At 52.3% G+C, this 14358-nt stretch overlaps 1 protein-coding gene across 1 annotated transcript in view; it reads right to left on the reverse strand.

Moving 5' to 3' along the window:
- The window catches only part of STK32B (serine/threonine kinase 32B), a 202480-nt gene that overhangs the window by 133337 nt on the left and 54785 nt on the right, over positions 1-14358 (reverse strand). The window contains exon 2 of the mRNA XM_004617418.2: positions 1645-1700. Within this exon, the coding sequence (XP_004617475.1) occupies positions 1645-1700 (56 nt within the window). The remainder of the gene's footprint in view (positions 1-1644; positions 1701-14358) is intronic.

Raw genomic sequence — 14358 nt, forward strand, 5'->3', positions numbered from 1 at the left:
AGTAGTCTCAACACAAAACTAGCGCTAATGTTAAAATTGGCCACAGACGAGAACAGACATTTCTCCGAAGAGGTACAAACAGCTGATGGGTACATGAAAACGTGTTCCAGGCCCCAGGAAGAGGGAAATGTTTATTGGACCCTGGAGAGACACCAGCTCCCTCTGCCTGCATCATAACCCAGGGCCGTGGGGAGAGCGTGGGGCGTCGTGAGGGGTGGAGGGAAAGCAAAGGCAGTGGCAAGAGGGGAAGAAGAAGGTGTTTTCCCAGCGGTTTCCACGGTCCGGCAATCCCACCTCTGACTGTTTTTTTTTTTCTTTTTGGGTCACACCCAGCAATGCACAGGGGTCACTCCTGGCTCATACACTCAGGAATCACCCCTGGCGGTGCTCAGGGGACCATATGGGATGCTGGGATTTGAACCCAGGTCGGCCGCGTGCAAGGCAAACGCCCTACCCATTGTGCTATCACTCCAGCCCCACCACCTCTGACTGTTGAACCAAAAGAATTTAAATCAGGGCCAGGGAACTTGCTCGGAGAGCTAGAGCGCACTGTTAGCTTAGGGCACCCGAAATATAATCACTGAAATAAGTATCTCAGTGGTACGTCCACTGGCCACAGTACCCAGAGCACAGCCCGGTGTGGGCTGCTCCTCAGCAGACAGACGGGCCGAGAGACGCCGCGGGGAAGACGATGGAACACCGCAGAGGCCTGACCCGCGGAGCAGTGCACGCCATCAGTGGAACCTCGGATGCTGGTTAAACAGCACACGCTGCGGTCTTGGTGCCCCGGCCGTAAGGGAAGGAATGCTCACTCTGCAGCGACAGGGTGACACTGGGGTCAGTGAGGGAACCAGGCGCGGAAGAGAGACGCAGACGCTCCCGGGGTGAGGGGGAGAGGCGTGTGGGAAAGTCCAGTCAAAGGCTCCCAGGCTGGAAAGGACGTGGCCGGGGCTGAGGGGCTGAGGGGCTGAGGAGGAACGGAGCTTACGAACTGAAGGGCACTGGACTTAGGTCCAAACTGAAGGCGCCACAGACCCCCTGCCACCCATGCACTCCCACTGGGGTCAAGCGGGCCAGTGGACTGTGGAAAGTTCCTTTCACTGCAAATTTTAAGATAAAAAGCCCACACTGCAGCATGACCTGCTCTCTGCCAGCCCTGAGGTTTGGGGGTTTCCCTGTGTCCCTCCTTTAGCAAAGAAGAAACAGGCCCCGAAATCTCGGAAATATTAGTCCTGCCAGTCACCAGACCCGGGGCTGCCAGGGTCACTGAATTTTCAGAATAAAATTACAGCCGGTGCAAAGGAAGCTCTCCAGACCTCCTTTTACATTTTGGACACAGCAAGTCTAAGCCTTTCCGTGAAAAGGAAACTCACTGCCCCAAAGGCACCACCTGCATTTCTGCACAAGTGTCTGTAGGTGAAGCTTTTCAAGATCCGTCATACAGGACCGGAGAGACAGTTCAGCAGGTGTGCACTGGCCTTGCATGCGGCCAAACAGGTCCAATCCCCAGCACTACATATGGGCCCCCCATTCCCCCAGGACTGACCCCTGAGCATAGAGCCAAGGGTAACCCCTGAGTGAAGCCAGGTGTGAGTCATAACCCCAAAATTTACATTTAAATTTTTTTCAATCCATCATGCTTACCTTTCCAAAACTCCCTTTTCCGATGGCACGCAGAATCTGAAAGTGGTCAAAGTTGACTGCAAAAGAAGAAGAAAGAGAGAACTTAGACCCGCTGCACTGCCTCTGGAAACTTCTTCTGCACAGGCCTACCCCTGTATTAAGTCCCGGCCGCTGCTCTCGAGAGCAGTGCTCCACACAGAGGGGGTTTCATGGGCAGGTGGCAGTCAACCCCTCCCAATAGGACCTGAGGCATCACGGCGAAGGGGGAAGAGGAGAGAGAAAACTGGAGACCCCAAAGTCTGCTTTTGCTGCCTCTGCAGGATGGTCCTTCCCCACTTCCTGCCTCGTCCGTCCCGGGCACCTGGACAGGGGCAGATGGCGGCCGGCCTGGCCGAGAGCACCATAGTCCTGTCCTGCTGGTGCTGTAATGCCCTACTCTGGGGCGACTGAAGATGAGGGTCACGGCCCCCCACTCCCCGCGGCTCAGGCTCCCCTCCACACCCCCTTCTTGAGGGTGGCCTCCATTCCTGTGACGACCTCGATTCCTCCAATCCAAGGCCCGTCCCTTCCTGCCACCCCCGCACGTGGCTGGGCAGCCAGGGGACACCTCTCTGTCCTCCTCTGGCCGCACCCCCTCTCCCCTACAGAAGACTCCCGCGTGGCTGCCATGACAGTCCCTTGTTTCTGTTCTCTGCCTCCCATGCCAGTGTCCTTCCCACGCTCGGCGACACAGGTCCAGCCCAGCCCCACCTCTGCCACAGGCTCTCCAGACGCCTCTCCCCGGCCTCAGGTGTCCGAGCCCACGCCTTCCCCGGGCATGTCCGCTCAGAGGCCTCAGAGCCCCTGGGACCCGCGGGCCCACGGCAGAGCCCAGAAGCAGGGGCACGGCTTCCGTCTCAGGACAGGCTCACACGCAGGACCCCAGCCGGGACCCTTCTCTAGGTCCAGGACCCCACGTCCACCCTGCAAGCCCGTCCTTTCCCCTCCCTGCAGCCCTGCTCGGCCTACCCTGCCGCCGCCCTCTGGTCTAACCCACCATCCTGCCTTGCCAGAGCGCCCCAGGGGGCCCTCATGCTGCCCAGCCCCCGCCACGGGCAGAGGCGCCGCAGTGCCCACCCGACTCCCTGCTGTGCTTGTGCGGGAGAGGGACAATCGTCCCCCACGGCGCGAGGCCAGCAGACCAGGCCCTGCCACTCACCCACCTGTCTCCCACCAAGCCCCACGCCTGCTTCCCTGCGTCTGGGACTGCCCTCTGCCCGTGGCGGGCCATCTCTGCCTCCTCTCCGCCCTTCTGCACCCGGAGGAGCCGCCTCCACCATCGGGCGAGCTCCCCGAGTCCATGTGCCCGAGCCCCGCGGGCTTCCTCCATGCCCGCTCTGTCACATTCGACCTGCACTGTGTCCCCAGGGTCATTTCCCTCACTGGGCTCTCGGCTCCTATGGCCCAAGGCCACGTGGGTTTTCTGGGCTGTATCCCCGCACCAGTGCTGCTGGACCCGCAAGGGGCCCCTCGGCCATGGAGGCAGGAAAGGGATGTCCATCCTCCTGCGCCAGGCGACCGCCCGCACAGGGTGAGAGTTTGATGAATATCTTTTCACAGGCTGAACCGCGGCCACTTCCCAAGAAGGCCTGTTCCTCCCTCCCGGAAGAAGTGCTCTGATGAGTCACTTGACTGCGGGCGGGGCAGGTGGGAAGGAAATGAGCACAGCTGGCGCCCCGCCCACTGCCGCTTCTCCCCTCCCCCAAGTCTTCCCTTCCGACTCCTGTTCTAAGGTGCCACCTGTCCTCTGCTCCTCCCAGGCCCACTGAGGCCACAACAGTCTCTCCCCGAAGGTGGTGGAGGCCTTGGCTCTCTTCCAGACATACCCACCCAAGTGCCCTGGGAGCTGTGACCCTACACAGGAACTGTGGCCGGCAGGGATTGGCGGGGAGATCGGGTTCAGTTGGCCAATAAAGTGCCCCAGGGGCTGGGGGAGGAGTTTGAGGACCTAGAAGTGAGGCCTTGGGCCACGACCGAGTCACAGGCATGCCCACCCACCCCAGCAGATGGCCTATGCGGGGTCACACTCCCACTGAGGGCTCCCAGGACCCCCACCTCCAGCCAAGTCCACCCCAACTCGAGACCATCTCCGTAGAGGAAGGCTGGAGCCCCAGGCACCCGCAGGAAGGGTCTGTCTCTCCCGCAAGGATTGGTCCCTTCTAACCCCATCTCCCGCGGCTGCATTCTCAAGCCTGAGCTTTGAAGGAAGGGTTCTGGTTCGTGTCGGCTGATCCAGCCATCGTCGGCCCGGTTGGCCCTGCTCGCCCCAGCCCGCTCTCCACAAGTCCCTGCTGGGGCTCGTCCAAGTCCAGCCCTCCACAAACTCTCCCCGCCTTAGCGACAGCGTCACATGCCAACTAGACTGGGACACACGGCGCGCAGGGGTTCGGCCGGGTGCTCTTCAGAGTGCGTCTGTGAGGAGTTTCTGGGAGAGCAACAGGGAGTGAGGAGCACTCACTCAGTGAGTGCTGGCCCTGCAGTGCCAGTTGGGCCCGGCCAACCGTTTGAAGGTAAGAACAGCTGACCCAGGCACTTTTCCCCGTTCATGTGTGCTGCCTTCAGGCTCACAGTGAAGCATCAGCTGAAAGCCTGCGTCTCGAGTCGTCTCGAGTCCATTGGCCTTCAGGCTAGACCTTGGGCCTGGGTTTCCCCGTCCTGGGACTTGAGTCTCACCCTGGCACTGTACTGTTGCTTGCCCGGGCCTCCAGATTTCCAACCCCTCACCCTCCATCATCACAGCAGCCAGCTCCTTAGAAGTTTCTCTGTCCATGTGTCCATCCTTCCACTCACCCTTCCATCTGTTCATCCATTTGTTTGCTCTTCTCTGTAACCAGATATCCATCTATTCTTTTTCCATGTGCCCATCCACCAGCATCAACCCATTTACCCTTATATCCACCCATCATGCATATATTCATCAATCTAATCACCCTTTCGTGTATCCATCACCCATCCATTCATCCATCATCTATCCATCATCACCCATTTGTTCACCACCCATCCTTCCATCCATCATCCATTTGCTCAGTATCCATCTTTCCATCTATCATCCATTTGTTCTCATCCACCCACCCACCCACCCACCCACCCGTCCATCCATCCATCATCCATCCACCCATCCATCTATCCATCCATCCACCCACCCATCCACCCATCCATCCATCCATCCATCCATCCATCCATCCATCCATCCATCCATCCATCCTTTTGATTCCATTTCTCTGAGAACACTGGCTAATGCAACCTGTCGCAGGCACTGCTATCCTCACCCAGGGCTGGACCAACGGCTCAAGACCATCAGCTGCTCCCAGCTCTCCCCTCGGCAGTCAGGCCAGCAGTGGAGCGGGGGTAGAAGGCTTGGAAAAACGAATAAACTAACTTTGCAGAGCAAGAGGCATGCGCGTGCCTCCCACATCTCCTCTCCTTCGATGTGGACGCTCATAGTTTAATGCCCATCCGCCCATTCTGGGGAAACAGCCAGCACCAATCTGCTTGGAATGTGTCCTGCTTTCTCCATCCTGGAAAAGCCCATTTCTTCTCTTCAGGATGTACTTAATTCTACTTCTCTCTTCCCTTCCTTTATTTCTCCAATAAACTTGTTTTATTTCACTCTTTGTCTCTTCCTGAAATTCTTTACTGTGAGGAAAAGGCAACTGACCCGAACCAGCCTGGGTGAGATTTAGGACTGACTTTCTTTCACTGCAAATATCAATTCCTCCCTCCCATCTGGGTCCAGGGTACCCTGAGAGCTGCGGGGTGGGGGTGTGTAGTGGGGATCATTTCCAATGCCTTGCGGAACAAGTGGGCATCAGGCAGCTGCCAGGGGCTGCTGGGACCTGAGCAGCGTGCAGGTAGGGACACAGGAATTGCCAGGCACTCCCCTGGATGACAGGCGGGCGGGAGGGAGCAGATCTCCTTCTAGAGGCTACTGCCTCTCTCCTGGATTTCACATAAGCCACCAGCAGCCTACTCCTCCACGGGGGAAGTCAAGTCGACCACTGGCAGGAGTATCTTGAGAGTGTGGGATGTCGGGGCTGCTCTGATAATGAAGCACCCCGTTTTGTGGCTGGGCGAGACTCTGGATAAGAGCGTGGCTTCTGTCTGCATTAATTTGACAAGGAGGCCAGGGCTAGCAGGGCAATTAGGAGGGCAGGAGAAAGGAAAGGGGAACACCCTCCTTGGAAGTGGTCTTTGCAGGCTAATGATGGAGAGTTTGCATATAAATTGCCTCTTAAGGTTCCCATTCTTCAGGACTAATGAGTGGGTGTCTCTAACTTCAGCAGAACTGTTCTCTCAAAATTACTGTTTTAGTCACTCTTGGGGTTGTGAAACCCGCGACCCCAGAATCCTCTGGGTGAAGTTTGCAAATAGTTGACCCCACAGTCTGATGGTAGAGGTGGGCAATGACACATGAATTTGAGCTTGAGCAGTAACCTAAATTACTCACTCTGCAAGTCACTTAATTGGCTAATAGAGAATATCGGAGTTGCCCCCTGTCTGTGAGAGAGCCGCAGCTATTGCTCGGTTAGCCACCAACTAGCTGCCGGGCCGCCACAAACAAGCCTCTGATAGTCTTACAGGTAAATTCTTCCACTGAAGTGCCAAAGAACAACAGAATTACACAATCTCTTCCCAAGGACAGAACGAGGGACATTTCCCAGGGTTTTATGTGATCAATAGAATGTGAGAAGCACATCAAAAATGAAAATTGCAGGTCAGCCTGATCATGCTCGTGAGTACAGATGCAGGATTTTTAAATGAAATATTAGGGTATTTATTTCAGAAATACCATGAAGATTACTGTTTCCATGGGCAGACACAGATAATCCCAGAAACACAAAATTGATAACATTAAGGGACTAAAGGGGAAAGTTCAGTTAAAATAATTTAAATTGATGTATAAAAAGCAAGATAAAATTTAACACCCATTCATGATGAAGCACAGAAGGAGTTTTGTGACCTGATTTTTCAAAGATAACATTTACTACAAACCTATAGAAAACATCATACTTAACAGTGAAACGGATCCAGAGATTTAAGAAAAAAGAAACTGTGCCAGGTGCCTTTTGTGACGTGAGGAGAGGGCAGAGATGCCAGCCTGGAGGAAAAGCCCGCCGTCTGCCTCTCTCCCCTGGCACCCGGGACGGCCGGGGAGTCTGGGACTGATGCAAGCCTGCGACAGCCCCCCACTGTCCAGGCCTCTCGTCTCACCAGCCGCAGGGCAGCCCCTTGCTCTGCGCGGCGTGGGAGGTGGTCCCTGCCGCCCAATTTCTCAGGGAGCCCTGGACTCGGGCTGGAGCGAGACAGTGCTCTCTGCAGGGAAAGGAAAGTCAGTCCTGACTTCACCAAGTCTTTCCAGTCTGTCGCCCTGCCCTCTCGGGAAAGGATTCCAGGAGGAGACGACAAGGAGGTCGAGCAGCTCTGTGTGGAGGTCCGAGGAAGGCGGCAGAGAGGAATGCACTCAGGAGAGAACATGAGCCTCTTCTGCAGAGGTGGAGAGAGCGAGAACAGACCCCGGGGCGGGAAGACGCACTGCCTGCCTTTGCAGAGGTGGGTTCAGAGGTTTTCTCCCCAGCTATCCCCACGCGGGGCTTTCTGCAGAGTCTGTCGCCATGGCACCCATGTACGTTGTCACAGGAGAGCCTGGGACCTTTGGTGTCCTCCTTCACGTCCTTATCCCAACCTCGGGTTCCTCTAGGAGCGTCTCTCTAGAGGGGGTGCAGACTTCTCTAGGCCTTTGCTGGTGCCAGTTCAAGTCTTGTCAGACCTCAGTCCTTGTGTCCACAAAGTGGGTTCAGATACCATGCTTTTAGCCACTGTGGGGCGAGAGTAACATCTTTAAATCTCATCTTGGTTTTACTGTGTCCAAAGAGCTCAGTGGCAGGGACCCCGCTATCTACCTGCCTGCTCCACAACCTTGCTGTCACCTATTCTACTCGATAGCTCACCCTACACAATTTCTCGGGCATTAAAAGAAATTCAAAGACTAAAGCTTGGAAAATAAAATAACAAACATTCTCCATCACAGAAGATCTGATGAAACATACACAGTCAAAAATAATCTGTAAATAAGCTAAAGCATTTAAGAGGTAAATTTTGAATTGCAAACCACAATGCCCAGATGGAGAGAGAGAGAGAGACAGACACAGAGACAGAGAGACAGAGAGAGAGGGAGGGAGGAGACAGACACAGAGACAGAGAGACAGAGAGAGAGGGAGGGAGGAGACAGACACAGAGACAGAGCAACAGAGAGAGAGGGAGGGAGGAAGGGAGAGAAGGGAAGAAAGGAGGGATAGAGAGAGAAAGAGAGAGAGACAAAGAGAGAGGGAGAGAGGGAGAGAAGGAAAGGGACAGATATAGCATGATTGGACTCATTTGTGGGATATTAAAAAACATACTCTGAGACTAATATCCAAGGACAGTAGAAACTAGGACCAGGACTTGGTCCATGGTTGGAACCTGCCTCAAGTGCTGGGGAGAAGGCAGTTGGGACAGAGAGGGGACCGCCGTGACAAAACTAGTTGGAAATGATCCTCTGGGTATGAACTGTGTCCTGAAAGGAGGTAAATGAATACACACGATGATCTTTCAGTATCTGTACTGCAAATCACAATGCCTAAAAGGAGAGAGACACAGAGAGAGAGAAAGAGGAGGAGGGAAGGAGAAAGAAGAAAAATGCCTGTTGTAGAGGCAGGCGGAGGCAGGAACGGCAGGGGAGGGGCTTGCAGGAGAGAAACTCAGGACACGGGTGGTGGGAAATGCACATGGGCAAAGGGATGAATGTCGTATGACTGAAAGCCAATCATGAACAACTTTTCAACTGTGTTCCTCATGGTGATTCAATAAAAAGGGGGAAAAAACATTTCCGAACAGATGGATAATCATTACTAAAAAGTCCAAAATCCCATTAAAACCACCTATAGGATAAATTTAAATTTCAACAACAAAAAAAGATAAAAATATAAATCTTCAAAAGGTTTTGTAGGGCAAAGTCTTGGTGATCTTTAAGTGGCCGGGTATTTTAAATGGGAAATGAAATGTGTCTAACTATTGGGAAGAACAAACATTTTATTGGCTACACTAACTACCTATGTGTATTTAACTCTATCATTAATGAAATAACCAAAGTGAGAACATACTTACAGTGTGAAAAATAGCTTGCTATTTATTTATTTTTTTGCCAGACCCAGCAGTGCTTAGCACACTCCTGACTCAGTGCTCAGGGCTCCCTCCAGGCAGTGCAGGGGATCAAACTGGGACGAGCGGCATGTAAAACAAGCTCCTTAACCCATGGACTATCTCCATGGACCAACAAATGGTTTTTATTAGAATTACAGCAAACTCCCGTAAATCAGTTAAAAGGAGCAATAACCTGACTTAAAAAAATAATTGAGGGGCCGGAGCGATAGCACAGCGGGTAGGGCGTCTGCCTTGCACGCGGCCGACCCGGGTTCGATCCCCGGCATCCCATATGGTCCCCCAAGCACTGCCAGGAGTAATTCCTGAGTGCAAAACCAGGAGTAACCCCTGAGCATCGCTGGGTGTGACCCAAAAAGCAAAAAAAAAAAATTGACAAAAGACTTGAAGAGATCTTTTAGCTCAAAGTTAGTCTCCTGTATTATATAAAGTATTAAAGGGCCCGTCCGGCTCTCTTTGGAACAATTTAGGTTAAAGCTACTGAGCTCTGCACTGTAAAAATCCACATGGAACTTTTGACTCCCCCAAACTGAGCCACTAATAACCTGCAGGTAACAATAAACCTACCAATAAAATTAATGGCCCTTTAATGCATCTTTTATATGCTCTGTGGGTTGTTACAATAAACTCAACTAGGGAAGTGAATATGTTATTTTAAAAAATCATAAGGGACAAATATATGACAGGGTTAACTGACAGCATCAATTTTACTATGGATCATCTATCATCACTACTATCTTACATGATCCCAAAGATTAGACCAACGCAGCTTCAAAAATCAAAAAGCATTTGAAGGGGCCAAAGAGCCAGCACAGTGGGCCAGGCACTTGCCTTACACACGGCAGACCCAGCTCAGTCCTCAGCATGTTGTCCCCTTCCCTGCCAGGGGTGACCCCTGACCGCAGTGACTTAGGGGTGTGGGCCTCCCCCCAAAATAAAGAAATAAAAATAAAGTTGTATTCATGTAGAACAAGTTATGCATCGGTAATGTTTATTTAAACATGCCTCATGGGGGCCGGGGAGATAGCACGGCAGGTAAGGCCTGGCACGTGGCCCACCTGCGCTCAACCTCTGGCACCCCACACAGGGCCCCAAGCCTGCCAAGAGTGGTCCCTGGGCTCAGAGCCAGGAGTAAGCACAGAGCACAGCTGGGTGTGGCCACCAGCAAACAAACAAAATCCCTCGTAGCAATGGACTCCCATCCCCCAAGCTCCTGCAACTCAGGGTCAGCCGATACACATGAAAATGTGCTCAACCCATCGAGCAGCACAGAAACACAAACTGAATCACTTCCAGAATCTCTAAAATGAGAAGGAGCCAGAGTGATAGCACAACGGGTTGAGCGTTTGCCTTGCACGCGGCCGACCCAGGTTCGATCCCCAGCATCCCATATGGTCCCCTGAGCACCACCAGGAGTGATTCCTAAGGGCACAGCCAGGAGTAACTACACCAGGTGTGACCCAAAAAGCCAAAATATAAAACAAAATAAGAAAGAATCATCAGGAAGACAGTCAACAACCAGCTTCCATTGCATGTAGACATGTGGCTTGATAAGCAAATAAAAACATAAAAACCTTTGCCGGTGGCTCAAAAGGCAGGTGCCAGATACGTGCAAGGCATCGACAAGTCTCATCTGAAAATCACTCCCCCTCTCAAACTCCACCGCCCGCAGAACAGCTAAGCCACAACAGCCCCAGCCTCGGTAGACAACCACCCATGTGAGCAAACCGGCTACAACAGGAAACAGGATGCGACCATCAGAAACAAGGGCTCGAGAGCCACCTGCCAGAGCACACACAGCGCTGTGTCGTGTGAGGTTCTGGAGCAGGACAATAGGGAAATGAAGGGGAGCAGCCTCAGCTGCAGCCTTTGTCATACCCAGTAATATTGTTGGTAGGGGAATAGAGGCGGCAGGGGGCAGGGGCACACTGCCTGGGGGTCTCACAGGCCATGTCGTGGATGTGCCAATGGTCAGAGCTGAGCTTCCCACATAAAGAGACCCTCAAGATTCGTACCAGCACGGATCTGCGGCATCACTGCAAATGTATGTGATTGCCCAAGAAAACGTTGTAGAAAAAAAATTGGCTGCGATTTGTTTAAATTCATAAAATTTACAAAGAAGAATGAGTTCAAAATGAGCCTCAAGGAAAGGAAAAATGAACAAACCCCACTGTATAAAGCAGAATTTGTCCAGCAGCCAACCCCTCTGAAACTTGATAATAGAGAGAAAGAACAAAGCATTTACGTGATGGTTTGGGATGAATTTTATTTCCAACAGCAGGAGGACAGGGAAGACTTCTTTCACGGACTGAGTGCAGAAGGAACAGAACAATTTAAATGCACCCTTCCAGGTTTGCTCAGTTAATGTCAGCCTCGGGCACAGGTCATACCCAAATGGTCAAAGTGTGGGGGCACAGGGAGAGCTAATGAGGGGTTTCACAAGAAGGGGTCTCTGCCTCACCCTCTGACCCACTTCAGCATCACTTATTTTAGTGATGCCTCTGGATGTGGATGCACAGCATCCAAACGCAGCAGAACAAAGGGGAAATAATACCCAAGCCATTCCATCGACATTCAACCCCTCTCCCATCTAACTTGAGATGCACCAACATGCAAAATCCAGATGAACCAGTTAACTGGGACCTCAGGAAATGCTCATAAGAAACCAGAAGAGGAAACATTTTGCAGGACAACTAAGCTCCTACATAAGCCAATAGCACTACAAAGTCATGTTTAAGAGAAGTGGTTATTACAGGCTTAATGAGAACGAATGAAGAGACGCAGCAGATGGCAGAGAGATAACACAGCAAATAAGTACTTGTCTTACAAGAAGGGATCCAGGTTCGATTCCTGGCACCACAGATGGTCTCCCTGAGTCCCGCCAGGTTGATCCTTGACCATTGCACAATGCCAGATACAAACAACTCCTGCACCCCAAATGAAAGACATAAGGAAGAAAGAAAAGGATCGTGATTTCAACAATGTGTGAAAGGCATATGTGGACCAAATGTAGGGATCTCAGAATAGACCGAGTGATGCTAGGTAACTACCAACAACAGTACCGGATATGATAAAGGCCTCTGATTTCCCTACCAAACGCACTCCAAGGAAGTTAGCTATCTGAGCATGAATAGTAAAATACTAAATTTTATATAGAAGTAAACTGGAACCTTAATAAATCACCTTAACATGGTGACCATGAAAGTTCAAACATGTGTAAGGACCAAGCCTTGGTCACATTTGTCCATATTCAGGACAGAGGCAAGCTGCCCTCTCTTGCAGATGCTGTTCACACTTCACCCCACTGCAGGGAAGTGGGGAACAGCTGTGAGCAGACAACACCCTTTCCCATTCTGGAAACCTGAATGAGTGTCCCCCCAACATCCAGTCCCAGAGTATCTGTACCTGCAATGTTGTGAGGCTGGAGTCGGGCCGCACCCAACTCTGCGTTTGGGTATCATCACCCGTGGGAGCCTGGGGACCGCATGGTTCCAGAGGTTAAGTGTGTCAGCTGCATGCAAGTCAGGCACTTGAACCCTTGTACGACCTCGATGACCCCTGCAACTGCGATTTTAAAAACTCATACAGGCCAAACATCAGAGTCAGCCCAGGCCATGCTGGCTAGCCGGGATAAGCCGGAACTCCCCAATGCAGATGGAAGCGCAAATCGGCCCCTCGAGAGCAATTCTGTCAGCGCCTCCTCGATTCCGAGCTGGCAAACCCTGTGAGCAACAGACCTAATTCTCAGGAGCCCCCTGTGGGGTGTAGCCTGCAGAAACTCCCTGTGCCCAGAGAACCTGCGCAAGAAGGCGCCCACCCATCGCCAAGCAGGCGAGTCAGAGCCCACGGTAACCGCAGGAATCGTGCGGAGCGGCGACAGCCAGTGAACTGCAGCCCACGGATCTGCGCGGACGCAGCGGGGAGAGGGAAAGGAAGGTGCTCGACGCTTCAACCTCCCTTCGGTGGAGTGTGAAAATAGGACATGTTGCTCTGGATTACATCACATTAGACGGAAAGAAGCAGCACTTTGCATGCCCAGTGGAAAGTCTGTAGCATGTTTACAGTGGTCTCGGTGGGGGGGGGGGGGGGGGGCGGCCATGTAAAGACAGGGGCTTCAACTCTACACCCCGTGTTTCATTTCCCGTGTGGCAGCGGGGGCACATGTGGTGGACAATCCGGGAGGAAGGCGGGATCTGCAGAGAGGTATCCCAGAATCCGAGAGCCCACGAAGGACTCCAGACGCATCCTTGCAAATGTCAAGGCCGGCTGTCCCTGGTTCCTGGAGACACCAGCTTCCCAGGCAAAGGGGTGTGTGCGTGTGTATGTGTATGTGTGTGTTGCATATGTGTTATATATGTGTATTTGTGTGGTATGTATATATGTGTAGTGTTTGATGTTTGTACACATGTGGTTTGCATGTATGTTTCATATGTGTATATGCATTATGTAGTATGTATGTTCATATATGTATATGTGTGGTATGTGTAGTATCCATGTGTATGTGTGTGATGCGCATGTTTATATATGTGTGGTGTGTATGTATGTGTATATGACATATACAAGTATGTGGTATGTATGTATATGTATGTGTATAGTGTGTGGTGTGTGGTATGTGCATATGTATGATGTGTGGTGTATGTATGTGTGGTATATATATGTGTAGTGTGTTTTGTGAGCTTGTGTATACTATGTGTATGTATTGTGCAGTGTGTGTGGTATATCTGTATATGGTATGTGTTTGTGTGCATGTGTGTATGTGTATGCATATGTGCATGTGTGCATGTGTGTATGCATGTGTGGTGTGGTGTGTGTGTGTGTGTGTGTGTGTGTGTGTGAAGTGCCTCCTCCTCCTATAAGCTGTGACAAGCCAGTCAGAAGGTGCAGGGGAGGCAACTGAACCCAGGAAAGGCAAGATGCCAATGGTGAGCCTGATGTCACCTGTGTCACCCTCCCCCGCCACCCCATCTGTCTCTGCCAGCCCTGTCTCTCCCAGAGCGGGATCTGGGAACTGGGTCTGACAGGGAGTCCTCTACGTGTCTGGGTTGGGAGGGGCACAGAGGCCTGAGGCAGGTGGGTAAACAGGGAAGGAAGCCCGTGACGGAGGGACTCCTAGGAAGCAATCACACCAAGAGCCCCAGGGCTGCCACACGCCCCCTGCTGAGACTCCACAGACCCAGCAAGGCTGGATCCCCTCAGAGAAGCCTCGGCAGGGGCTGGATGAAGCCAGGAAAGGAATGTTAAAGAAGACACTGACCATTCCCAGCCTGACCCCCGTGAGAGTTCCCCTAGCAACAAACTCTTACTCTTACCTAGGTGGGAGCCCCACACATGGCCGCTTGGGAGAAACCCTGTAAAAGCCACCTTGAACAAAAAAAGCGTGCACATGTGTCACCTCAGCCCATGTGTGCTGCTTGTGCCCATGGGGCCGGGCACATGTGCTGCCCACATCTCCCTCCTGAGATGTATGCCGAGGCTCTCTCTGCCTTTGGAGAAGCGCAC

The sequence above is a fragment of the Sorex araneus genome, chromosome 5 (genome assembly GCF_027595985.1).
Source record: "Sorex araneus isolate mSorAra2 chromosome 5, mSorAra2.pri, whole genome shotgun sequence".
NCBI classification, from domain to species: domain Eukaryota; kingdom Metazoa; phylum Chordata; class Mammalia; order Eulipotyphla; family Soricidae; genus Sorex; species Sorex araneus.